At 44.0% G+C, this 27,595-nt stretch overlaps 3 protein-coding genes across 4 annotated transcripts in view; 2 read left to right on the top strand and 1 right to left on the bottom strand.

The window, feature by feature from the left end:
* Positions 1–1,923: 1,923 nt before the first annotated feature.
* On the bottom strand, positions 1,924–6,508 carry bag4 (BCL2 associated athanogene 4). Its single transcript, XM_046348713.1, has 5 exons — positions 6,228–6,508; positions 5,522–5,650; positions 5,067–5,309; positions 4,712–4,981; positions 1,924–4,459 (listed from the first exon to the last, which is right to left on the bottom strand). Exons 1-5 carry the CDS (start codon positions 6,354–6,356, stop codon positions 3,986–3,988), a joined length of 1,245 nt encoding a protein of 414 aa, XP_046204669.1. The 5' UTR covers positions 6,357–6,508; the 3' UTR covers positions 1,924–3,985.
* A 398-nt stretch (positions 6,509–6,906) lies between these two features.
* On the top strand, positions 6,907–9,224 carry LOC124035263 (U6 snRNA-associated Sm-like protein LSm1). The gene is made up of 4 exons (XM_046348712.1): positions 6,907–7,066; positions 7,330–7,398; positions 7,575–7,690; positions 8,683–9,224. The coding sequence occupies exons 1-4, from the start codon at positions 7,021–7,023 to the stop codon at positions 8,851–8,853; spliced, it is 402 nt and encodes a 133-aa protein (XP_046204668.1). The 5' UTR covers positions 6,907–7,020; the 3' UTR covers positions 8,854–9,224.
* Positions 9,225–12,361: 3,137 nt separating this feature from the next.
* LOC124036540 (G protein-coupled receptor kinase 5-like) overlaps positions 12,362–27,595 on the top strand; it is a 57,884-nt gene continuing 42,650 nt past the window's right edge. The window contains exon 1 of one of the 2 annotated variants that reach the window (XM_046351247.1): positions 12,362–13,081. In XM_046351247.1, the coding sequence (XP_046207203.1) occupies positions 13,030–13,081 (52 nt within the window). In that variant the 5' untranslated portion in view covers positions 12,362–13,029. The remainder of the gene's footprint in view (positions 13,082–27,595) is intronic. The other variant, XM_046351246.1, reaches the window with a different exon arrangement.

Raw genomic sequence — 27,595 nt, 5'->3', positions numbered from 1 at the left:
GGTGAACAGAAGGACTTGAGTACCTGTATGTTGTTATGATCACACCACGTCACATTAACCATGAAGCATACGCCCCCGCCCCTCTTCTTACCAGAAAGATGTTTGTTTCTGTCGGCGCGATGCATGGAGAAACCAGCTTGCTGCACCGATTCCGATAGCGTCTCTCTAGTGAGCCATGTTTCCGTGAAGCAAAGAACGTTATAGTCTCTGATGTCCCTCTGGAATGCTACCCTTGCTCGGATTTCCTCAACCTTGTTGTCAATAGACTGGACATTGGCGAGAAGAATGCTAGGGAGTGGTGCACGATGTGCCCGTCTCCGGAGTCTGACCAGAAGACCGCTCCGTTTCCCCCTTTAACGAAGTCGTTTTTTGGGTCACCGGCTGGGATCCATTCCGTTGTCCTGGGTGAAAGTCATATTCTTGGTCGTACTGATGGTGAGTTGACGCTGCTCTTATGTTCAGTAGTTCTTCTCGACTGTATGTAATGAACCCTAAGATGACCTGGGGTACTAATGTAAGAAATAACACGTAAAAAAAACAAATAACTGCAGTTTCCTAGGAACGCGAAGCGAGGCGGCCATCTCTGTCGGCGCCGGAAGTACCAGTCCTGTAAATTAATCACTGACAGTGTCACCAGCAAAGCACCATCACATCACCTCCTCCATGCTTCACGGTGGGAACCACACATGCAGAGATCATCTGTTAACCTACTCTGCGTCTCACAAAGACACAGCAGTTGGAACCAAAAATCTCAAATTTGGACACATCAGACCAAAGGACAGATTTCCACCGGTCTAATGACCATTGCTTGTGTTTCTTTGCCCAAGCAAGTCTCTTCTTATTGGTGTCCTTTAAGTAGTGGTTTCTTTGCAGAAATTTCCTCATGAAGGCCTGATTCACAAAGTCTCCTCTGAACAGTTGGTATTGAGATATGTGTGTTTAACTTATTTGGGCTGCAATCTGAGGTGCAGTTAACTCTATCCTTTGCAGCAGAGGTAACTCTGGGTCTTCCATTCCTGTGGAGGTCCTCATGAGAGTCAGTTTCATCATGGTGCTTGATGGTTTTTGCAACTGCACTTGAAGAAATGTAAAAGTTATAAAACATTTCCGGATTGACTGACCTTCCATGTCTTAAAGTAATGATGGACTGTCATTTCGATTTGCTTATTTGAGCTGTTCTTGCCATAATATGGACTTGGTCTTTTACCAAAGAGGGCTATCTTCTGTATACCCCCCTACTTTGTCACAAAACAACTGATTGGCTCAAACGCATTCAGAAGGAGTGAAATTCCACAAATTAACTTTTAAGAAGGCACACCTGTTAAATGAAATGCATTCAAGGTGACTACATTGTGAAGCTGGTTGAGAGAGCACCAAGTGTGCAACACTGTCATATTTGATTTAACTAGGCAAGTCAGTTAAGAACAATCCTACCCCAGCCAAACCCTAACATCGCTGGGCCAATTGTGCACCGCCCTGTGGGACTCCCAATCCCAGCCGGTTGTGATACAGCCTGGAATCCAACCAGGGCCTGTAGTGACGCCTCTAGTACTGAGATGCAGTGCCTTAGACCACTGCGCCACTCGGCAAAGGGTGGCTACTTTGAAGAATCTAATATAAAATATGTTGATTTGTTTAACATTTTTTGGTTACTACATGATTCCATGTGTTATTTCATTGTTTAAGTCTACAATGTAGAAAAGAGTAAAAATAAAGAAAAACCTGGAATGAGTAGGTGTGTCCAAACTTTTTTGACTGGTACTGTGTATCAGCTTGCAGTGTGTTGTCTCACTTTCTTTACCCCTCACTTCATTCAAACGTCTTTCATTTTCTCTCTCCCACCTATCATATGACAAACTCTTGTTAATTTTGAGTGTTTATGGTATGTTTTCCAAAAGACTATACAATAACATGCATAACACATTTGAAAAATGTACTGACATTTAATGCAATTCATCTGTTTGAGCTGTAGTCATTTCTGAATCAGTCAGGAAAATAGTCTTCTGTTGGAAACATGCATTACGTCAGAAACCGCTGTAGACAGGACCTTGGTCCCTGTTACAAATATAGATCTTTTTTAGTTAGCAAATGGTTCTCTATCTGAACACAATAACATCACAGGAAAAAAAGAAACATGACAAACAGAACATTTTGATCCATGCAAAGCTTAAGAGATTTAAAGTAGATTTTTTATAACGATTTGAAAAAGCACCTGCCGATATTATGGCACTCATGATTATTATTATTATTTTGATCAACAAAGTAGCTGATTTAAGAAATTCACACAATCTAAGAAAGTGATTTGATTTGTGGTTTTGAAATAAATAAACATCAAATCATAGTGCTGTAGGATGAAGCTGACCCCAACCACCTGTTTCAATACATCCTTCTTCCTTAAAATATCACTGGGCCCGTATCCACAAAGCCTCTACGTAGGAGTGCTGATCTAGGTTCAGTTTCACCTTTCAGATCATAATGAATAAGATTATATGGACAGGGTGGACCCGATACTAGATCATCACTCATATTCCGAGACGATTTATGGATATGGGTCCTGGTCTGATATGAACATGAAAGGTAAAACTGTGGTAGAAAGGTCAGAGATTACTCTAAAGAAGGAAGTAATTGAACAGGGTCTAAGGTCAGTTTTCCTTTTCGTCCTTCGAAGAATAACACTAAACTGATCCTAGGCCTGCACTTAATTACAATGTCTAACACCAATCAATGGCAAAAGCATTGTGGAGGAGTTGTAGACCAACTACTATACATACATACCAGGGTTAGGATAGATCGAATTAAAACATGAATTTATTCAGGGAGTGAATTCAAACTTCCTCAATATTTCCATTGAGCAAATTTAAGTCATTAATTGAATTTCTTCCATCGACCGCATTGAAAAGCAATTGACTCCACCTTTGTAGATACTGTGTGTGTAACGTTACCCACCTAGGGACTGATATTAAAGTCTACAAAGGCAACTCAGGATCATTTTTTGGTTGCTCAAATATTATGATAACTTGCTCAAATGTAAATTAAGCAGAAGCGCCATATTGCCTGCCTTTCACTTTTTTTAAATCAGTAAAAAAAAGGTGACCTGCCCAACTGCCATAAATCCTGTCATTCACCTAAAGGGATATCAGTTTTAGGCTATTGAAATTATTTGCAGTTTGGTTGTATTCACTTCTTAAAAACATATCACCTGACAAATGGAGCAACCTCAGAGCAGGCTCAACTTGCATGACCGCCCAGTTACCTTGACAAAGGCAATGGGGCAACCCTTAATGTAAATCCCTGCGGCAATTTGGAAGGCTGTGTGTGAATGCACACTGTTTGCATTCTGCTTACAATGACAGGTGGGTGATAAGGTTAGGGTGAGTGATAAAGGGAAAATCTCATGGTAGTGCAAATGGTTCGCAACATGTAAGAAAACATGGTGAATGGAACACTCATGGTAGAAGTGGCCTTTGAACACAGATCTAGGATCAGATTAGCCTATGCCAAATCCAAGCCTTATTAACCAAGCAAAAACATCTCACCCTATCAGTGATTAAGGGGCAACATTTACCTACTTTTAAATGAACATGGTGACACTATATGAAACCACCATTATAAGACTACATTACACTGGCACAAGCATGACATAACCGATGCTTTAAGCCATCATGGACACTAATGTCGGGTTATGACAACTAACCCAACAACACCATAACTTAGTCATGACTTGATATGTACAACCATTACATTTGCCATCATGAATACTTTGACATGGCATCTCTTATGTTCCTGATCACACCTGCGTGAAGTAGCATAAGCTGGCCTGATTCCAAACCAAAAGTCCTTGTTGAGAACCAGTCTATCTAAACCTTTACGATCCAGGAGATGTAGTCAACAAACAGAATTGGGCATTTAATTCCAAGGGACCGGTTTAGATTCAAATGTCACAAAAAAAGAACAGTAAGACCCTTAGAACCAGAACCGGTCCAATTCAGAAGGCCTTTTTCTCCAGCCGGTCCAGGATGGCCTGGATCCTCTGCACAGCCTCCTTCCGGGCCTGCCTGACCACTTCCTGTCCCTGGGTCTCCACTGAGTCCAGAACCAGCAGCTCCTTGGTCAGCAGTTCCTCCAGGTATCGGTAACTCTTGTCCGATTTTTTACCCACAAACTCATCCACATCCTCATGGAGCAAAAGCACCCGGGCCATGACCTGCTGGACTTTGGCCAAGCTGGGGTTGTCGCTCAGGGGCTGGGGCCCGATTGGCCCCTGGGGCTGGGTTGGAGGCTCACCCTGGGAAGGCTTTGGCTCCTGCACCCCCCCTCGTCCTGGTTTGTTGTACATCTGGGGAGGTGAGCTGAAGTCGACAGGCTTGCCATTAGTGGGGTTAGGGGAGGGGGCTGGTCTGGGTTTGGGTCCCACCTGTGGGGCACACTGATGCTGGTGAGGTCCTGGGTAGTGCTGGTCCTGAGGTGGTAAAAAAAATAGTCTTACACAATTAGTGTGTAATGAATAGAAATTAAATTAATTCAGACCCAAGACTGCTATGGTACCAGAGGAGGGCATGAGCTTTTCTGAACTATCCCCTTTCTTCCAAGAAGAACAAAATTAGTACCACTTAGAGGGTATTTTTAGAAACAATATGTTCAAATAAAGGAGACGAGACGACCAAAGGCCAATTTAGGACTTTGCGATGCCTCCCTTGTGTTCCACACATACCTTGGCTTCATAGGGGGGTGGGGCTCCAGTGCCAGTGCCTGGCCAGGCTGGGGGGTGTTGTGGGCGGACAGGGTTCCCATAGTTGCTGTGTAGAGGTTGGGTGCCTGGCTGCCACTGCTGGTGTGAGGGCCCATAACCACCTGAGTGGGCCCAAGCCTCAGCCTGCGGCCTAGGGTGAAGGGCCTGTCCAGTGGGGTATTGGGGGTTTGCAGGCAATGCAGGACCACCTTCCCCATAGTGTGTGTAAGACCCAGGAGGATAGCTAGGGGCCTGGGAGAAAATAGACAAGAGCCATTATGCCCAACTGCCTTTACCTCAGACACTGTTAAACACTGCCCTGGTGGAATGCACTTACCCCTTGACAGTGTGGTCCAGGGTAGTGGTGGTGCTGATGTTGGTGCTGGGTGTGGGGTTGACCTGACCCGCCTGTGCTCTGCTCTGGTCCTGGGCAGCCCTGGCTAGGGTACTGGCCTGTTGCCTGCCTGGGAGACATCTGCTCAGCACAGTAGAATGGGTTGGATGGGTGGAAAGAATTTGCCGGATATTGGCCTGGACCAGTGTTATAAACGCCGTGGCCATTTGGATATGCTTGCATTGCCTGGATAGGGAGAGAGAGGGAATGTGTGCCTACATCAGTAAGGGTTTGAATGTGAGTGCCAGACTGCCAGTCTGTGAAAATATTTGTGCATGAGTAACAAAGTGTCAAGGAAGGGTGAGAGCCCTTGAGATGACGGATTAGGACTTAATCCCCATGTATAGAGGTGGATTTAGAGGGCCTTTGCTATGACATAACATGAGGCCGTACTGTACCTGTGGGTTGTAAGGTGGCTGTACGTCAGATCCTGAAGCTGAAGGGTAGGCATTTGGATAGTGCCCTGCTGTGGAATGTGTCTGGGGATACCAGTAGTTTGAGGAGTAACCCGGGTATTGGGAAGCGTCCTGTAGGCATATATAAGATTTTTTTTACCTGGGCTCAAAATCCGCAATGTTTAAATAGTCAACTATATTGACATGAGTAAACAGTAACCCCAGATCTCTATTGTCACTTCAAGAACTTGTTTGACTAAAGTATCCAATCGTCTAGTAATTAAGCAAGACACTGACCGAATGCAAAAGCATTTCCTACTGTATTACATAATAGCTAGCTAAGGTTAGCTAGCAGCGGAAGAATCACAAAACAGTACCTATTAACTAGCTAGGATATAAATCATACACTACAAACTGCATAACTAGACAATCTGCATGTCAAATATAACCAAATAAGCAAGTTAGGTAGCTAGCAATATAGGACATCACTAGTTAGGTAGATGGGACAAACGGTCAGAAGATGGTTAGCTAGCTAAAGTGGCTGGCTAGAACGCAGGCTAACTAGCTAGCTAGCTAATGAACGCTCAACTGTATACAGTGCAAAAATACTAACGAGTGTTTACGAACATTAAATCGTATGTTCTAAAATGTGATTAACATAACTAGTTATCTACGTGTTGACATTAATTAGCTATACAATGTGTCGTACCATAGCGTTATTCCAGTTCACGTTATTATTTTCCGAGTTGAAATTTGAGGGCCAGGCGGATTTGGGATTCGACTGCATTTGATGATGCATCACCCAAGCAGCGTCCCCAGCACTTCTGTCGTTTGTCATTAAAAGAAATCGTGATAAAATGGACTGTCAAATCGGAGCGCTCTTACTGCTATGAAAAACAAAAGCTTTATTGAAATTCTCGAGTTGTTGAAGGCATTGACCATGGGCAGCTAAATATATCATTGTTTGCCCCTTTCATTTTCGCCCCTCCCTTTTCCTTTTTTCCACGTGCGTGGAATATTTGGTATTTTGACCAATAGGCGCTCAGAGTTTAGAGCAGATCCCACCGAATGCGTCGATTTAAACCAATAATTTGTTTAAACAAATTGCGATGGTTACAATTCGCGGTAGTTGTTTGAATGGCCTAATGTTTGTGTCTTATTAAAAACCAAACGCATATTCATTCAACGTATTACATTATTAGAAACATGCAATGTCCTAAATATACATCAGTTATTCAAGTTATATTAGCCTAAATTGTCACTTTAATAACTATATCGAAATTCAAATACAATAACAATGTTATCTATTATCGGATACAATAATAAATTACAGAAGAACATTTTCCAATGTGCGGTGCTATCGGCGGTTAATGGGTTAAACTACAGGAAGGGCTTCCCTGAGCATGCGTTCCCTGCTCTTCCTGTAGAGAGGATACATATCTACTTTTTAACGATTTGTCTTGACACATGTCATACACGGCGATTAACTACACACGATCAAAATGAACTACATGCCAGGGACCGCGAGTCTCATCGATGACATAGACAGTAAGTTGGGATAGCGAAGGTTAGGCTGAGTTGAGACAGAAGTGTGAGTGAAAAGCCCAAAACATTTCCAACGTTCGAAAACCGTGATGATGATAATGATCAAACACAGTCACTGGTGAATTATGAACCCCTTCTTGTTAACTATTCATCATTTGACACGCGGCGACCTTGCAACATTGTATCCTCACTGTGGGGCGTAACGTTTGGATACATTGTAACCACGTGCGGTGGCTCAACTATAAACATTCCTTTTTTTCTTGCAGAAAAGCATCTTGTACTTCTTCGAGATGGACGAACGCTAATTGGGTTTCTGAGAAGCATTGACCAGTTTGGTATGGCAAATGAACAAACTAATAATCATATTTCAGTTTAAACACTAGCCTTCTTAGCTTAGTTTGATGTTGTCAATACTCAGATAATGTAACTTATTCACAAGTAGGTACATTCAGGCAATCAAAGGGAAAATGATCTTAACTTCCCTATCTCATCTCTTCACCTTCTCTTTCAGCCAACCTAGTTTTTCATCAAACAGTCGAGCGCATCCATGTGGGCAAGAAGTTTGGAGACATCCCCAGAGGAATCTTCATTGTGAGAGGAGAGAATGTTGTTTTGCTTGGAGAAATAGTAAGTATTCATCCATGCCACCCTCGTGTTCTTTATCAGTACTTCAAGGTTTCTTTAGTTTCCTTAGTAGAGTAGGCCTACACAGTCATTTGTTTGTGCTAAAGTAAGCCTGTTGATTAGACCAGAGGGGATATACTACAAATTAGTTGAATGTGTAGCAGTTTTTCAATATACTCACATGATTAGTAAGTACTTCAGCCCAAACTTTAGTTGTCACCTACGTAGCATGGCTGATTCACACACAGGGCCTGGTTTCCCAAAAGCATCTTAAGGCTATATTCATCAGTAGAAATATAGGATCCTATCGTTCTAAGATGGTCTTTGCTTGAACACACTGGCCAAGCACCCTGCCATCCAGGACCTCTATACCAGGTGCTGTCAGAGGAAGGCCCTAAAAATGGTCAGACTCCAGCCACCCTAGTCATAAACTGTTATCTCTGCTACCGCATGGCAAGCGGTACCAGAGCACCAAGTCTAGATCCAAAAGGCTCCTTAACAGCTTCTACCCCCAAGCAAAAGACTGCTATACAGTTAATCAAATGGATACCTGGACTATTTATATTGACCCCCTTTTTTATGCTGCTGCTACTCACTGTTTATTATCTATGTATAGTCACTTTACCCCTCCTACATGTACATATTACCTGGACTAACCGGTACCCCCGCACATTGACTCGGTACCGGTCTCCACTGTATATAGCCTCTTTATTCTATTGTTACTTTTTTTTGTACTTTATATTTTAGACATTTTTGTAGCAAATATTATTATTTATTTTTTAAATCTGCATTGCTGGTTAAGGGCTTGTAAGTAAATATTTTACGGCAAGGTTTACACCTGTTGAATTTGGTGCATGTATGTGACATACAGTTTGATTTGATCAGTTGAGAACAATCAGTTGCTGGGGTTTACACGTGTGCCACTGCTATTTACTCTCCAGAAGGACATGCATGACATGTACGTTGACAGTATGTTTAATATAATCCCACTTTAGGACATTGATAAGCTGTGTGACAACGTCTTGCAGCAAGTTTCTATAGAGGAGATCCTGGAGGAGCAGCGATTGCAACAGCAAGCCAAGCAGAAGACAGAGAAAGCCAAGGTGACCGCACTGAAGGACAGAGGCCTATCCATCCCAAAAGCAGATAATCTCGATGAATACTGAAGGCACTTCTGTTCCATTTTCTTCCGTAATACTGGACTCCTCAGTTATATGTTGAATAGGGGATTATTTTGAAGACTATGAGAAGAATGTGTGCTTTGTAGATGACGCAAGTCACACTAAATACTGTACTGATTTAATTTTGACTGACTCATTGGTTTGAAAGCAAACAATGAATTAAGTGATGCATGATTTGAGGGTAGACCACACAACCTAGATTGTCTACAAGACTACATTTGATGAGAAATCAATTATGATTTTCATACCATAGCACTGAGAACTAAGTCAATAGTATATAGTGATGAACTCTGTTAGTGTAAGCAGACACATTGTAATGACAAGATTTGTTTTCTATAAAAGTTTTTGTTATTTTATTACTGAAGTCTGCTTTGTTTAATTTGTAAATGGGAATTTTCATTTGAGTCTGACTATGGATTACTGCTCTACTGCAGAAGGCACTGTGGTCTCTCATAGAGTGATGGAGGTCTCTAGTATATTAGCATGGGCAGTGCCATTGAGGGCTTCCATCATTTTAATGTAGTCAACTGGGTGGGACTTCCAACTTCATTGGCTGATCCCTCTTGGTGACCCTGTTGGAGTCATGTCCAACCGGATGATCAGGTGGGATCAGATAATCTGACGGAGAATGGCGCTGGGATGTATAGCGTCCATTTTACAGGCTCCTGCTCAAATATACTATTTTGTGTTTTTTCTTTTTGTGCTGATCTTAAAGTGTTTTTGTACATAATGTTTCCACCATAATTTCCTATTACCGGAAATAGCTTCTGGACATCAGAACAGCGATCACTAACCTCAATTTGGATGAAGAATTCTACTTCAATGATTCGAGTGCGCAGGACATAATGCTCACCTGGGACCAGGCCCTAATCCCTAACACAGAAAATGAAAATATGGCGATATAGAGAATAACAAGTCTCTACCCTCTGTTCTATTGGAGATAGACGGGATTCGTTCAAGACTGTCCTATCAATGGGACCTGAATAACTGTAATACCCTATGCTTGTCGATATGTAGGCGCAAGTCATTAAGTTTTATTCCCCATATGGGTACGGGCACAGTGAGATGCATGAACACGGATTCAATCGTATATCATGTACAGTACCAGTCAAAAGTTCCAACACACCTACTCATTCCAGGGTTTTTCTTTATTTTTTACTATTTTCTACATTGTAGAATAATAGTAACTACATCAAAACTATGAAATGGAATCATGTAGTAATCAAAAAAGTGTTAAACAAATCAAAATGTATTTTTGATTCTTCAAAGTAGCCACCTGTTGCCTTGATGACAGCTTTGCACACTCTCTCACCCAGCTTCATGTAGTCACCTAGAATGCATTTCAATTAACAGGTGTGCCGTGTTAAAAGTTTATTTGTGGAATTTCTTTCCTTCCTAATGTGTTTGAGCCAATCAGTTGTGTTGTGACAAGGTAGGGATGGTATACAGAAGATGGCCCTATTTGGTAAAAGACCAAGTCCATATCACGGAAAGAACAGTTCAAATAAGCAAAGGGAATCAACAGTCCATCATTACTTTAAGACATAAAGTTCAGTCAATCTGGAAAATGTTAATAACTTTGAAAGTTTCTTCAAGTGCAGTAGCAAAAACCATCAAGCGCTATGATGAAACTGGCTCTCAGGAGGACCGCCACAGGAAAGAAAGACCCAGAGTCACCTCTGCTGCAGAGGATACGTTCATTAGAGTTACCAGGCTCAGAAATTGCAGCCTAAATAAATCCTTCACAGAGTTCAAGTAACAGACACATCTCAACATCAACTGTTCAGAAGAGACTGCGTGAATCAGGCCTTCATGGTCAAATTGCTGCAAAGAAACTACTACTAAAGGACACCAATAAGAAGAACACACTTGCTTAGGCCAAGAAACACAAGTAATGGACATAAGACCGGTGGAAATCTGTCCTTTGGTCTGGTGTGTCCAAATTTGAGATTTTTGATTCCAACCGCTGTGTCTTTATGAGATGCAGAATAGGTGAACGGATTATCTCTGCATGTGTGGTTCCCACCATGAAGCATGGAGGAGGAGGTGTGATGGTGCTTTGCTGGTGACACTGTCAGTTATTTATTTAGAATTCAAGGCACACTTAACCAGCATGGCTACCACAGCATTCTGCAGCGATACGCCATCCCATCTGGTTTGCGCTTAGTGGGACTGTCATTTGTTTTTCAACAGGACAATGACCCAACACACCTCCAGGCTGTGTAAGGGCTATTTGACCAAGAAGGAGAGGGATGGAGTGCTGCATCAGACGACCTGGTCTCCACAATCACCCAACCTCAATCCAGTTGAGATGGTTTGGGATGAGTTGGACCGCAGAGTGAGGGAAAAGCAGCCAACAAGTGCTCAGCATACAGTTGAAGTCGGGAAGTTTACATACACCTTAGCCAAATACATTTAAACTCAGTTTTTCACAATTCCTGACATTTAATCTTAGTAAAAATGTCCAGTCTCATCTGGTTTGCGCTTGGTGGGAATATCATTTGTTTTTCAACAGGACAATGACCCAACATACCTCCAGGCTGTGTAAGGGCTATTTGACCAAGAAGGAGAGTGATGGAGTGTGTTCCAATTTTGTTACACAACACAACACAGATGTCTCAAGTTTTGAAGGAGCGTGTAATTGGCATGCTGACTGCAGGAATGTCCACCAGAGCTGTTGCCAGGGAATTGAATGTTAATTTCTCTACCATAAGCGGCCTCCAATGCTGTTTTAGAGAATTTGGCAGTACATCCACAACCGCGGACCACGTGTACAAACGCCAGCCCAGCTTCCTCACTTGCGGGATCGTCTGAGACCAGACACCTGATGAAACTGAGTATTTTTGTTAGTAATAAAGACTTTTTGTGGGGGAAAACTAATTCTGATTGGCTGTGCCTGGCTCCCAAGTGGGTGGACCTGGCTGCCAATTGGGTGGGCCTATGCCCACCCATGGCTGCACCCCTGCCCAGTCTTGTGAAATCCATATATTAGGGCCTCAGGAATACATTTCAATTGACTGATGTCATTATATGAACTGTAACTCAGTAAAACCATTGAAATTCTTGCATATTGCGTTAATATTTTTGTTCAGTATATATGAACCTAAGAAGACAGGCAGAGAATCACCGATGGCATAAAGTCTACTGGTTGGCCTGTATGAGATCTTGAGATAATTGGATGTTGTGTTTGATCAGTTTTCATAATTCAAAAATGTTATTGTGCACCGCGGTTCTTAGGCTTTCCATGTCAGATGAAAAACAGCATTTGAACAACGGACCAATAGCCTATGTATGGGGAACATCACCTTTATCAATATCATTCTTTCTCCCAAGGTCTTTCATCTTCAGTTCTACCGCTTGGCATTGCATTGGGAGGGGATGGCAAGAATGTGCCGCTATCAGATGTCTTTGACAGCCAGACAGGCATACTCAGCAACGCATACGTCATGGGCCAGATATGAACACGCCCCTTCCGACTGGCTGTGTGTTCCACGGGCGATGGAATGGAATATTGGAACCACCAACTTGGTGGATCAAGATTTGCGAACTCTTACTATAAATCATTGGACTTCCATAGACTGTACACTTTGCACACTGTACACATCCAAATGTAACCGACATATTGACCAGAACCACGGGTGAAACCGCTTAGAGCTCCGCCAAACATTACAACCAAGATAAAAAACCCAGCCCTTTTTTTATTTTTTATTACGCACCAAGAGGTGGAGCACGTTGAGTCTAGTACACTTCACCAACTCCCACCAGTGCTACTGGTCTGTGCTTCAGCCGCTGTTACGAATGCGTTACCAAAGGATGTAGGTCTTGCCGAGGTCTCGGGCTGTTTCGGGATGTATTGATGGCTCAACAGTCCTATCCTTCTTTGATTCCGCACCAAATTTCGCACGAAACACAACAGTCTCCGGAATTGGAATGGAAATGCCCTCCGGACGCTGTATTCAGAGCCGACAATATGAACCATGCCCTAGTTAATATTACAAGGATTTCCTCGATAGCCGTATAGACTTTCAAGGAATTTGAAATGTATACATTTGATTCGGATTTGGAGTAAAACGAAAAGCAATTTAGCCGTGAAGAGCAAGGTGTTGCTGTGCCGACGTAAAAACAACAACGCATCTATTCAGCAAAATCAAAGGATTTTAGATGGAGCTGGAGAATATTGTGGCCAATACGGTACTGTTAAAAGCAAGAGAAGGTAGGTCTTCAAACAGCCTAATAAAATGAATGAACCATTTTGACGCGTAGAATGGGGTTCGAATTCCGTTTTGTGTTGAATGCTACAGTGATGCAATCTAAATTGTCTCTGAACATGATATTTATAGATGCTGTGCTGCTCTAAAATCTACTTTATACCATACACCACCACCTTCATCATCACCAAACCACATGTTTTATTGCTTATGATAGGATTTTAAACCCTTAAATGTATCCATTCCTAGCTCAATGGATGTCCAATCTAGCCTATGTATGTTTAGGCCTGTAGGTTAAAATCGTTTGACAGTCCCTACGTTTGAGAACAAAGGTCCCTCTAAATGTAATTTAAAAAATAACCCCGCACATCAGCTTTACGTTTGGTTTAACGAATTGTTTTCTGCGTGATTATGATTAGACTGTAGTAGAGCCCACCAGTGAAACCGTAACCATTCTTTCGCAATATTCGACATGTTCAGACAGTATGACTAGAACTGGGGTCAAACTCTGGTCTGATGATCATATGCTACAGTTGGCAGTGGCACATTTTATGATGATCTATGACGTGATCGGAATCTAAATGCTATGGTGGTCTCCGTGCAGCAAAATGCAGCCTTTTTTAAACTTCGACACCCCAAACAACCGTGTGATTGGGCACTTCGGTTCTGTCAATTTCATTTTTACGGTCTGTTTGTGTTAGGTCATAATCTGCGTGTTCGGCAGGTGGAGAGTTTCGGAGCTGTTGAGTTATTGACCTTCATTAATCTTTAAGGAAATATCCTTTCACGTGCACATAGGCCTATCCCTTCACTTCAGACTCGACCAAGGATCCAAACTGATAAAATTATTGGCATTGCAGTACGTTACTAATGATAATGTTATGGCTCTTATGTCGTGTTTTTGCCATAAAATAATGAGAATGTTATGGCTCTTATGTCTTGTTAATGCCATAAGATACAGCGTCCCGTCTATCTGAATACATTTAAAAAACTGAGAAGGCTGTGTTCCTCTCTCTCTGAGAAATGCACAGTTAGATACACACACACACACACACACACACACACACACACACACACACACACACACACACACACACACACACACACACACACACACACACACAGAGTTGTGCATGGTGTAATGTGGCTACAGGCTCTCTGTGGAGTTGAGCAGTGACGCAGGAGAAGGCAGTGTTCCTATGGCTGGCCTAGTGGTTATCTCACAGTAATAATGACATACTTATGGATTGGCTGCACTCTGGGTCAAAGATAGGACAGACGGAGAGAAAGAGACGGATGTTTGAAGTCAGTGTACCGCTGCCATACAAGGGTCCTTCGTTGTTTTGAGATGCAGCTTGAAACCAGCCTACTAGTGTCAAATAAAAACTGCCAGATCACAGATGATTCCAAAGAAAATCAGAGCATCAAACAGTCTCTACAGCACAGGTACTGTATTTGGTAACCAGTCCTCAGGTGATCCAAAAATATAAAATAGTTTAGTCATGAATGTGAACCACTGCGGGTCCAGGAGTGGTATAGTGTTCTCTAATCTGAATAACATGGAACTGTCATATGTTCAGATATGTGCAAGATAATGAAAGTAACATATCTATTTTGAAGTCATTTTTTGGTGGTGTCCCTTTAAATTGTATGGAATAAGAAGATGACATGGCGACCCATGACAGATCCTTGTTGTCCCAGCTGCTCTATACCCGAGCCAGCATAGTACGGGTTGGGTTGGTACAACAGTGTGTAAACCATGGGCTGGTACATCCCAAAAACTGAAAGGGGTTTTCATTGGTCATCAGTGGATTCACTGTTGCTTTTTGCTCAGAGTTGATAGTGAAAAGGCAGACATGATCAACAGAGATTTGAACTGTGAAGAGCTGATGGTTTATTTATAAGATCTCGTTGAAGATGGCTCCATAACAAGTGATCAACTGTCAACTTATCTTTTGTGATTCATTGCTGATTGGAGTGTGTTGTGTATCGAGTCTAATGAGTGCTTAGTTGTTTAGATTCTGTCTGGAAATGTTAGAATGACTAGGGGCCGTAACTGACAGTGCCAAAGGTTCAATGAATGCCTGTGAGATTCTGTCAAAGTCTGGGGTGTACAGGGATGCTCCTATCTGTGTGTATGTGTGCTGTGTACTTGCGCTGTATGCCGAGGCTGGTTGAGGTCACAGCACAGGGACATAGTGAGAATGTGAATGGAGAAGAGAGAACCATACATATTCCTGTTTGTTTATGCAAGTGTGTCTCAGCCAAGGCTGAACGGAGAGATCCTCATTCCCTGTCCGAATGCTCCCAGAGTCAGAGAGACAACAGGAAAGCCCAGTTTCCACTCAGATCCCAGTGTTTACGCCAGCGTCCTCACACTTCCCAAATAAATGGAATAAAGTGAACTGTAGCCAAGCAGAGAAATAAAAAGCCATCAATATCCCCTGACTTCTGCAGAGCTGACCAGGGAGAGAGGCCCTATTCCAGTACTTGGTAAATGCATCCCTCTGTTCTCCTTTATTCCTTTTGAAGTAAGTAATCATCACTAATCTGACACGACTGAGTTGGTCTAAGCGCAGCTTCACGTTAGCCAATTCAGTCATGTAAGGTAAGTGATCACAAGGGAGGATTTGTTAAGGGGCCAGAGGATGGAGTAGTGCTTATTCAGGCCTGCTGAAGAGGACCTTTGATGACATCACAGTTGAGATTCCAGGAAGTGTATCTCACCTGCTCTGTCTCAAATACCAACAAACAGAGTAGCTAGTAAGACCTGAGTATAATTCAGAATCAGGAAATCTCCCTCCGTTTCTCCCTGGTGTCCAGTATTCTTGTTTTTGTGGAGGATGCTGAGGGGATGATGCAGTGAAATCCAAACCTCCATTCAGCCATCTCATCTCTGCTGAGGATCACCTAACAGCTCATATTACCAGTCACAGCCCACAGTGTTGGAAGATGCTGACGTGTCGAACATAGAAATATTAAAGGTGCAATCCAAAAGTTCTACTTCTCTTGTAACAATGGGGAAAGTACAAACAGTCCATTTGAATTAAAACACACAATTACTCCGCTTGTTGTCCTGTTCCTCTGCATTTTGTGCCTTTGCACTCACAAAGACCTTTCCCCTCAGTCCTCCAAAACGTCTTGAGAAGACAAAGTAACTGGAAGTTGAGCATCCGCATTGTGCCTTAAATGCTAGTTTCATCAATGTGAAAGCAGAAGTGTTTTACATGTCAGACGACCCTGGAAGAGTTCTAGAACAGCGAGGGCAGCAGTGTTTCTTCCTGTTAAAATACTAAGCGTCACTTGTTCTTGATTTTTTTAGGAAGCATTTCCTCTGAGATATGCTTCTTCTATTCGCTGAGCTGTGGAAGGGAGGCATCTCCATTACGTGTGTGTAAGGAGCGTGTGAATTCCTGTGTGTGTGTGTAATCTTAGCTCTGACGAGGGCAACATCCTGCAGTAGACCCTGTGCTCATGATGCCTGCATGTGTGTGTACGCGCTTCCCCATTCACAACTGTCACATTGGCAGCAGCCGTGGAACCCAAGCCACCTGAACGAACGTCATCAGCGGTTTAAATGAAGGAGAGTAAAGGGAAAAGTGTGTTGTTGAATTCAGATGTGTTGTTGGGATAGCAGACGTGTAGCAACAGAATTGTAGCCTAGGTGCCAGCCTGCGATTTTAGATTCATGCCTCCGTTGTTGGCCAACAGAACAGGCTAAGAGAATAGCATTGCCGATCCATGTCTTCCCTGTTTTCAGATACTGTTGCCCTTTTTTAATCGAGGAAGTTGGTAACCAAACTACGTTGGATGGATGGCCTCCTCTTACCTGAGGCAATTGTCTTGTTCAACCTCTGTTCTAGAATAAAAGGTGTTCTAGAGTGAAGGAACAAATGTTCTAGAATGAAGGGACGAGTGTTATATCTAGAATGAAATGCGAACATGTTCTTAAACTGAGAGAAGTTTTCTCGAATAGAGGAAAAGGAATTAATTGATGGATCGTCTGATGAAAACAAACATGCAGATTTTAGGGCTTTATCTTAAACTAGCAAAACAGACAATAAACCAAACATTGTAGTACAAACAACACCATCTGTCTGTCATTGAAAGGTCACAAACACAGACAAGCATTCCCCTCACTTCTACTGAGGTGAACTGAGGAGAAACATGGTGAGAAAATGGCAGCTGTCTTTCTAAAGCCAACAGCTACCTCTGACCTGGGGCGGCAGGTACCTGCCACTTTGGGGCGGCAGGTAGCCAAGTGGTTAGAGTGTTGGGCCAGTAACCGAAAAATTGCTAGATTAAATCCCCGAGCTGATAAGGTAAAAATCTGTCGTTCTGCCACAGTTCCTAGGCCGTCATTGTAAATAAGAATTTGTTCTAAACTGACTTGCCTAGTTAAATGGCGGTTACATCTATGCAGATGAATGCTATTGGAATGTTAATCACCATTTATTCCCAGGCACAAGATAATATGGCTGTTTGCTGAATCAGTGGGTTTTACTTCAGCAATATGTAATGAGATAGACACAGACAAGATGATCGATCTTTAAGATGGTTTTGAAGGAAAACAAGACAGACAGAGTAAAAGAGTGAGGGTACACAGTGGGCACTGGGCATTGTGAAATAGTGTGAGCCACTAACTCTGTCACTAAACCTGATGTAGTCCTGCATGCTATAGCTGACTCACTACGGTGTGACCATGTCTTGTCAGCTGACTTGTGCTGAGTGGTTCATTGGTTATACTGGCAGTGCCCACGAAGGAAGTTGAACATTACGAGACTATTACTAATACATTCTAACAATATTGGAAAAGGACAGTTTTAGGTAATCGGAGATGCCTGCTGGTCAATGTTCCCTCAAATCTTTTGGGGTACTGAGCAAATTTCCGGTCTGCTGAGCGCGAACTTGAACATTGAAAATTCTGTGCAACTTCCAGCCAATGTGTGGTGTTCAATGTAGGCCTGCATTCCATGAGCCTTTTAAGGAAAAACTTGCAGGGCTTGGCATTAACCTGTTTACCCACTTGTCCTTCAGACAAGGTGGTGACTGAAAATGTTTTTTTTGTTGTTTGATGCAAGAAACCACTTAACAAAATAAAACGCACTATTATTCCCATACCATTATTACAGAGAATCAGACAAATTATGCTTCCCTCTGCCTATTGGCTACTTAGCTTATTCAAGACCGTCTCAAAATACAACACATCCCCTTTACCTAACTGGGCTAATAACTCACTAACTAGCAAAGGATATAAACAAAATGTGCACACGAGGCTACATGCAGCTCTTGCTTTGATCTCAAAACAAGCTAAACTACTCAAGACCACAGCTGTATGGCACAGATCTGTATATGGGAATGGTCTATTTGCATATAGGCCTTTTGCAGCTTTAATTGGTTATGCTGCACCGGTCTGTGTAGAGTACGGGCTGAGTCGTACTCAGTAGAATCCTACTCTGATGTGTTCTGCCTACAGCAAAATCTCTTGCATAGTTATTTTTGTTTTGGTATGTTGAATGGGAAGTGGCTAATAATGAGATGATTCCATCCCAATTGCCACAGTAAAGGGAAACGTTGATAGTGTTAACTAACAGGGAAAACTCTACGAAGTTGAGTGAAGTTAAATCTCATGCTTCTCTCCTTGGCTGATAGTTCTTCTGGGCTCTGTGCAGCAGTCTCTGGGCTGCTGCGTGGCCGCGCAGTTTAGAGGGAACATTGCTGCTGGTGCTGGAAGGTGTAGGGTGCTGGAAGGTGTAGGGTGCTGGAAGGTGTAGGGTGCTGGAAGGTGTAGGGTGTGTGAAAAACCCTATCATGGTAGAGAGGTAAAAAAAAATCCTTAATAAACATTTGGATAGTAGTTATTACTGCAAGTGAGAGTGATTTTGTCTTAAAAATATACCCGCAAAGTGTAAAATGGTAGTAGATGCACAGTCAACACATTCAGTATAGTATATGTGGCCCATGCAGGAATCCAACTACTGTAGTACTGCAAGCACCATGCACGCTCCAGAGAACTGTGGTTAGATTGTCGACTATGCACTATCTAGCTACAGGTTTTTTCTTATTTGTCACATGCACCGAATACAACAGATGTAGACTTTACCGTGAAAGGCTTGCTTACGAGCCCTTCCCAACAATGAAGAGTTAAAAAATATATATATATAATAATACAAAGGAAATATGGATGGATCTCACCTCAGGCTTACTTTGTGAGGAGCCTTTGTTGTAAGGTGAGAAAATGCTGCTCGATCGTGTTATAGCACAAGTCTCAGCAAGCCACATGAGAAAAAAAAACTGGATTTATGCTCCCTAAAGATTCATGTCTGTTTCAGACATCATTGGCTACTTTGCAGTAGTTTTTCCTAAAAAGCTTATTACCTCTCTTGTCCTGACTTCCATGGTGACTGATCTGGCAGGATCCACTATGCAGTGCATTTGTGTGTGCAGGCTGGAGTGTGTTCCCTCAGTGCTTCTCTCAGAGGGCTGAGCCATGACATAATGCTGAGGAGTTTTATTCAGGAGACAACTGAAGATCGTTAATGGGAGGAGAATCCCATCCATGAAAGAATAGTTGAGAGGCCCAGGTCAGCCCATTTCCTCTCTGTGCTTCTGTTTGTTTGTGTGGACACAGAGAAAAATACGGAAATGTTTTACATACTAGCTGTCGCTCACACATAGCTACAGAGCAAGCCCCCACCCTCATGAACAAGCCCCCACCCTCATGAACAATCCCCCACACTCATGAATCTGAAGGGTAGCTATGGTTCTATACTTTGTGCTGTCATGTGTTGCCTTGTGTAGGAGAATTGTCTTTGTTATTTTAGTGTCTGTCCGTGCATCTATGTTGAATCTCTTTAGACAAACCCAATGAATATTTAATGTTTGAAGTGGAAAATTATCAATATCTATAGGACTACTCATCTCTGAGTTTGGCTTGTGTACATTCACTGTGTACACACACACACACACACACACACACCAGAAAAGGGAATGAACATGTAGTAGTTAAGGGGTAGACATTGACCCAGTGGCCTCTAAAAGTTGTTAAATTTGGGCTGTTTTCCCAGTTCCCAGACCTTATCAGAGTTATCTATTAAAGGCTGTTTTTGGTATTCCTGAGTCCCTTGGTATGCCCCAGATCCATCACTAATTTTAGCGCCCCCAGCACGACACAGAAAGGGTATATTAAGGAGAAGAGGGTTGCAAGTCCGATACTTGTATGAGAATGTTGGCATACAAAGCGAGAGAGAGTGGAGGACAGGGGAAGGCACAACAGAATTAGCTATTTAGAAGATCACTACCATATATTCCAAATATCAAATTACCATGGTTATTTTTCCTGAGAGGGAATGTCTTGTGTGATATTTGGCATACTGCAGCAGTGACACTGGACTTTCAGATGTGTTTGGTTTCAGCAGTGCATGACCAGGCAGTTAACACTACTCTCTTCAGATGAACAAACAATCTGACTGTGTTCTGTATCCATTAATCACACAGGAGAGTGGGAGAACCAGGAGAGAGGGAGAACCAGGAGAGGAAAGGAAAGGGGGTGAACCAGGGGAGGAGAGGGAGTGTGAACCCGGAGAGGGTGGCGAACGAGGAGAGGGGAGTGATCCAGGAGAGGGGAGCGTTTCAGGAGAGGAGAGGGGAGCGTTTCAGGAGAGGAGAGGGGAGCGATTCAGGAGAGAAGAGGAGAGGTTGTGAACCAAGAGAGGAGAGGTTGTGAACCAAGAGAGGAGAGGAGAGGGGGTCTACCAAGAGAGAAGAGGGTGTGAACCAAGAGAGGAGAGGAGAGGGGGTCTACCAAGAGAGAAGAGGGTGTGAACCAAGAGAGGAGAGGAGAGGGGGTCTACCAAGAGAGAAGAGGGGGGCGATCCAGGAGAGGAGATGGGGCGAACCAGGAGAGGAGAGGAGATGGGGCGAACCAGGAGAGGAGAGGAGATGGGGCGAACCAGGAGAGGAGAGGAGATGGGGCGAACCAGGAGAGGAGAGGAGATGGGGCGAACCAGGAGAGGAGAGGAGATGAACCAGGAGAGGAGAGGAGATGGGGTGAATCAGGAGAGGAGAGGAGATGGGGTGAATCAGGAGAGGAGAGGAGATGGGGCGAACCAGGAGAGGAGAGGAGATGGGGTGAATCAGGAGAGGAGAGGAGATGGGGCGAACCAGGAGAGGAGAGGAGATGGGGCGAACCAGGAGAGGAGAGGAGATGGGGCGAACCAGGAGAGGAGGGAGATCGAATCAGGAGAGGAGAGGAGACGAACCAGGAGAGGAGAGGAGTGATGAACCAGGAGAGGAGAGGAGAGAACCAGGAGAGGAGGGGTCTACCAGGAGAGAGAGGAGATGGGGTGAACCAGGAGAGGAGAGGAGATGGGGCGAATCAGGAGAGGAGAGGAGATGGGGCGAACCAGGAGAGGAGAGGAGATGGGGCGAACCAGGAGAGGAGAGGAGATGGGGCGAATCAGGAGAGGAGAGGAGATGGGGCGAATCAGAGAGGAGAGGAGATGCGGCGAATCAGGAGAGGAGAGGAGATGGGGCGAATCAGGAGAGGAGAGGAGAAGGGGTGAACCAGGAGAGGGGAGGAGAAGGGGTGAACCAGGAGAGGGGGAGGAGAAGGGGTGAACCAAGAGAGGGGAGGAGAAGGGGTGAACCAAGAGAGGGGAGGAGAAGGGGTGAACCTAGAGAAGGGAGGGGGGAGGGGCAATCCAGGAGAGGAAAGGGGAGAGAAGAGGTGATGGGGTCTACGAGGAGAGAGGGTGAACCAGGAGAGGATAGGTGATGGTGTCTACCAGGAGAGGAGAGGGGGTGAACCAGGAGAGGAGAGGTGATGGTGTCTACCAGGAGAGGAGAGGGGGTGAACCAGGAGAGGATAGGTGATGGTGTCTACCAGGAGAGGAGAGGAGGTGAACCAGGAGAGGATAGGTGATGGTGTCTACCAGGAGAGGAGAGGGGGTGAACCAGGAGAGGAGAGGTGATGGTGTCTACCAGGAGAGGAGAGGAGGTGAACCAGGAGAGGATAGGTAATGGTGTCTACCAGGAGAGGAGAGGGGGTGAACCAGGAGAGGATAGGTGATGGTGTCTACCAGGAGAGGAGAGGGGGTGAACCAGGAGAGGAGAGGTGATGGTGTCTACCAGGAGAGGAGAGGAGGTGAACCAGGAGAGGATAGGTGATGGTGTCTACCAGGAGAGGAGAGCGGGTGAACCAGGAGAGGATAGGTGATGGTGTCTACCAGGAGAGGTGAGGGGGTGAACCAGGAGAGGATAGGTGATGGTGTCTACCAGGAGAGGAGAGAGGGTGAACCAGGAGAGGATAGGTGATGGTGTCTACCAGGAGAGGAGAGAGGGTGAACCAGGAGAGGATAGGTGATGGTGTCTACCAGGAGAGGAGAGGGGGTGAACCAGGAGAGGATAGGTGATGGTGTCTACCAGGAGAGGAGAGAGGGTGAACCAGGAGAGGATAGGTGATGGTGTCTACCAGGAGAGGAGAGGGGGTGAACCAGGAGAGGAGAGGTGATGGTGTCTACCAGGAGAGGAGAGGAGGTGAACCAGGAGAGGATAGGTGATGGTGTCTACCAGGAGAGGAGAGAGGGTGAACCAGGAGAGGATAGGTGATGGTGTCTACCAGGAGAGGAGAGGGGGTGAACCAGGAGAGGATAGGTGATGGTGTCTACCAGGAGAGGAGAGAGGGTGAACCAGGAGAGGATAGGTGATGGTGTCTACCAGGAGAGGAGAGGGGGTGAACCAGGAGAGGATAGGTAATGGTGTCTACCAGGAGAGGAGAGAGGGTGAACCAGGAGAGGATAGGTGATGGTGTCTACCAGGAGAGGAGAGGGGGTGAACCAGGAGAGGATAGGTGATGGTGTCTACCAGGAGAGGAGAGGGGGTGAACCAGGAGAGGATAGGTGATGGTGTCTACCAGGAGAGGAGAGAGGGTGAACCAGGAGAGGAGAGGTTGATGAACCAAGAGAGGGTGAACTCTGATAGAAGAAAGAGGATGGATGAGCTTTCATAGAGAGAAGAGGATTTGAGCATTCAGACAGAGGAAGTGTGTGTGTGTGTGTGTGTGTACACACAGGAAAGGATATGGAGAACAGCTGTAGAGGAAGTGAAGAGCCTAGAGAGGGCCATCGTAATCACTTTAACCCTGTTTCCGGAATTGCTGTGTGAGGCGACTATCTTTGATTTAGTCATTTTGTGTGTCTGTGTGTCCATGCGCGTGAGCTGTGCACTTATTTGTGTGTTGTGGTTTGATGGTTGTCTGTTTGTGTGTGTTGGGGACAATAGCCTTTTGGACAGAATCAGTCCTATCCTGGGGCAGCAGGCGGCCTAGTGTTTAGAGCGTTGGGCCAGATATCAAAAAGTTACTAGTTCGAATCCGTGAACTGACTTTGTAAAACAATCTGCCCACCTTAGCCCTAATTTCTGAGTGCTGTGCTGTCAATAATGGCTGCCCAGCTAGCACATAATGTTCTCAGAACCATGTTTTTCGTAGGTGGGATTTTCAGTACTTCAGCATAATGTTTCTTACAGGTCTCCTCATGGTTCTATTTAAAATGTTTTCAAATTGTTCAGAGAAATCTAAAACTTCCCATAAAAACCACAAGAAAAAATGAGTAACGTTCAGAATGTCAGCATCAACAAAACGTAATATCCGCTGTCTTGGTTAGTGTGTCCAGGTGTGTTGGCTGTGCCTTGTTTTCTTTGAAATGGGGTCTGTCTGAATAGACTGAAATGAAGAGCTTTGTATGAGTTTCTTTTTTTAAACGCACAAAAAAACATGGAATGCCTGCTCTGTCCTGGTGTCGCAGTGGACTAATTCCAGGACTAAGGAACAGAAGATCGTAGGTTTGAATCTCACTGATGCCATGTCACAATCAAAAAAGGAATTTGTTTGCATGATTAATGCCTAAGCAAATACATTTCCATGTGTCCTATCAGTGCTAAGAGTTCAAAACAGTTAACCTAAATGAAACATGTTCTCAGAACGTGATTTAATTACCTTAAAATAACTCTGAATTTCCTTTCTCAGAATGTTAATAAAACCTCCCAGGAAAACTTTCAGAAAACCATGGTAAAATGTTCTCATAATGTCCCTGCAACCTAGACATGTATGTTCCCAGAACAGGCTAAATTGACACCGTTAAAAACGGTCAGGAAACGTATGGCTTTTTCCCAGAACCAATGGGAAACCAAAAATGTACGTACCCTCAACTTACAACGAACTTAATGTATTATCTGGGTGATCCCATTTCATGACCTCACTTTCCAAGGGAGTTTCCATTTCACCACACACTTGTAGAGGTTATGTACAGGTGTGAAACAGGGCAAATATAAGTGCCCCCTATTTGATCTTTTTGACCTAAGATTGGATCAGGTCAAAGGTTTAGTCTGTACCATTTGTTCCTTTTGGAGGATTCAGAGCAGTAGGCCTAGTGCTGGTGGACTGTTCTGTTCCTCTCTTGTAGATGTATAGCGTACGTCACCCAGTGTGCCCTCAGCTGTCACAATGCAATTTTTTTATCACTTTTCATGTGTGGTATATTTATAGAACAGGAAAATTGTGACACCTGACACTTACCCATACAGGAGAGTAACCCCCCCCCCTCTTTCACTCACTCTCCAAAACTAACCTTAGAAAATGTATTCGGGATTGGTGTCCCTTCCACGGGATGCTTGAGCTAACGTAGGCTAATGTGATTAGAATGAGGTTGGAAGTAACAAGAAAATTTCCCAGGATATAGACACATCTAATATTGTCAGAAAGCTTAAATTCTTGTTAATCTAACTGCACTGTCCAATTTACATGAGCTATTACAATGAGAGAATACATTTGCTATTGTTTGAGGAGAGTGCACCATTTTTAACAGAAAAAGTTATTAATAAACAGATTAGGCACATTTGAGCAGTCTTGATACATCATTTTTAACAGAAATGCAATGGTTAATTGGATCAGTCTAAAACCTTGCACATACACTGCTGCCATCTAGTGGCCAACGTTTAAATTGCACCTTGGCTGAAATAATACATTATGGCCTTTCTTTTGCATTTCAAAGATGATGATACCAAAAAAATACGAAAGAACGTTTTTTATTTTCTTTGTATGATCTTTTACCAGATCCATTGTGTTATATTTGCCTACATTCCTTTCACATTTCCACGAACTTCAGTGTTTCCTTTCAAATGGTACCAAGAAAATGCATATCCTTGCTTCAGTGCCTGAGCATCAGGCAGAAATTGAAATAAAGGGGTGGATCCTTAAGAGTTTCACCCTAAACCCCCTAGAAATAGCATTTGACCTTGTAGGGACTAACAAAATGTCGCCAGTTGGTCAAATTTTTGTTAGTTTATTCTTAATTCCACAGAAGTATATTTAAACATGTACACACACAATCAAATCAAATCAAATGTATTTGTCACATACACATGGTTAGCAGATGTTAATGTGAGTGTAGCGAAATGCTTGTGCTTCTAGTTCCGACAATGCAGTAATAACCAACAAGTAATCTAACTAACAATTCCTAAACTACTGTCTTATACACAGTGTAAGGGGATAAAGAATATGTACATAAGGATATATGAATGAGTGATGGTACAGAGCAGCATAGCCAAGATACAGTAGATGGTATCAAGTACAGTATATACATATAAGATGAGTATGTAAACAAAGTGGCATAGTTAAAGTGGCCAGTGATACATGTATTTCATAAGGATGCAGTCGATGATGTAGAGTACAGTATATACGTATGCATATGAGATTAATAATGTAGGGTAAGTAACATTATATAAGGTAGCATTGTTTAAAGTGGCTAGTGATATATTTACATAATTTCCCATCAATTCCCATTATTAAAGTGGCTGGAGTTGAGTCAGTGTCAGTGTGTTGGCAGCGGCCACTCAATGTTAGTGGTGGCTGTTTAACAGTCTGATGGCCTTGAGATAGAAGCTGTTTTTCAGTCTCTCGGTCCCAGCTTTGATGCACCTGTACTGACCTCGCCTTCTGGATGATAGCGGGGTGAACAGGCAGTGGTTCGGGTGGTTGATGTCCTTGATGATCTTTATGGCCTTCCTGTAACATCGGGTGGTGTAGGTGTCCTGGAGGGCAGGTAGTTTGCCCCCGGTTATGCGTTGTGCAGACCTCACTACCCTCTGGAGAGCCTTACGGTTGAGGGCGGAGCAGTTGCCGTACCAGGCGGTGATACAGCCCGCCAGAATGCTCTCGATTGTGCATCTGTAGAAGTTTGTGAGTGCTATTGGTGACAAGCCGAATTTCTTCAGCCTCCTGAGGTTGAAGAGGCGCTGCTGCGCCTTCTTCACGATGCTGTCTGTGTGAGTGGACCAATTCAGTTTGTCTGTGATGTGTATTCCGAGGAACTTAACTTGCTACCCTCTCCACTACTGTTCCATCGATGTGGATAGGGGGGTGTTCCCTGTGCTGTTTCTTGAAGTCCACAATCATCTCCTTAGTTTTGTTGACGTTGAGTGTGAGGTTATTTTCCTGACACCACACTCCGAGGGCCCTCACCTCCTCCCTGTAGGCCGTCTCGTCGTTGATGGTAATCAAGCCTACCACTGTTGTGTCGTCCGCAAACTTGATGATTGAGTTGGAGGCGTGCATGGCCACGCAGTCGTGGGTGAACAGGGAGTACAGGAGAGGGCTCAGAACGCACCCTTGTGGGGCCCCAGTGTTGAGGATCAGAGGGGAGGAGATGTTGTTACCTACCCTCACCACCTGGGGGCGGCCCGTCAGGAAATCCAGTACCCAGTTGCACAGGGCGGGGTCGAGACCCAGGGTCTCGAGCTTGATGACGAGATTGGAGGGTACTATGGTGTTGAATCGAGCTGTAGTCGATGAACAGCATTCTCACATAGGTATTCCTCTTGTCCAGATGGGTTAGGGCAGTGTGCATTGTGGTTGAGATTGCATCATCTGTGGACCTATTTGGGCGGTAAGCAAATTGGAGGCGGTCTAGGGTGTCAGGTAGGGTGGAGGTGATATGGTCCTTGACTAGTCTCTCAAAGCACTTCATGATGACGGAAGTGAGTGCTACGGGGCGGTAGTCGTTTAGCTCAGTTACCTGAGCTAAACGTTACCTGTACAATCTTGTACAGCTGACAGTTCAGTCCCATTCAAAATCCTATTTTCCCTAACCTATACTTTACCTTAACCTTATTATTTATTTAACCAGGCAAGTCTGTTAAGAACACATTTTTATTTACAATGACGACCTACCCCAGCCAAACCCTAACGCGGACGACTGGGCCAATTGTGCACCGCCATATGGGACTCCCAATCGCAGCCAGTTGTGATACAGCGTGGAATCGAACTAGGGTCTGCAGTGACGCCTCTAGTACTGAGATGCAATGCCTTAGACCGCTGCGCCACTCGGGAGCCTAAAACCATAAACATAATTCTAACACTAACTGTAACCTTAACTCTAAACCCCCTAGAAATAAGGCAGTTAACCCACTGTTCCCAGGGCGCCGAAGACGTGGATGTCGATTTAAGGCAGCCCTCCCCTTCA

Source organism: Oncorhynchus gorbuscha, linkage group LG05, assembly GCF_021184085.1.
Source record: "Oncorhynchus gorbuscha isolate QuinsamMale2020 ecotype Even-year linkage group LG05, OgorEven_v1.0, whole genome shotgun sequence".
In the NCBI taxonomy this organism is placed as follows: domain Eukaryota; kingdom Metazoa; phylum Chordata; class Actinopteri; order Salmoniformes; family Salmonidae; genus Oncorhynchus; species Oncorhynchus gorbuscha.
The sequence above is the reverse complement of the archived record's forward strand: the minus strand, read 5'-3'. Positions and strand labels throughout refer to the sequence as shown.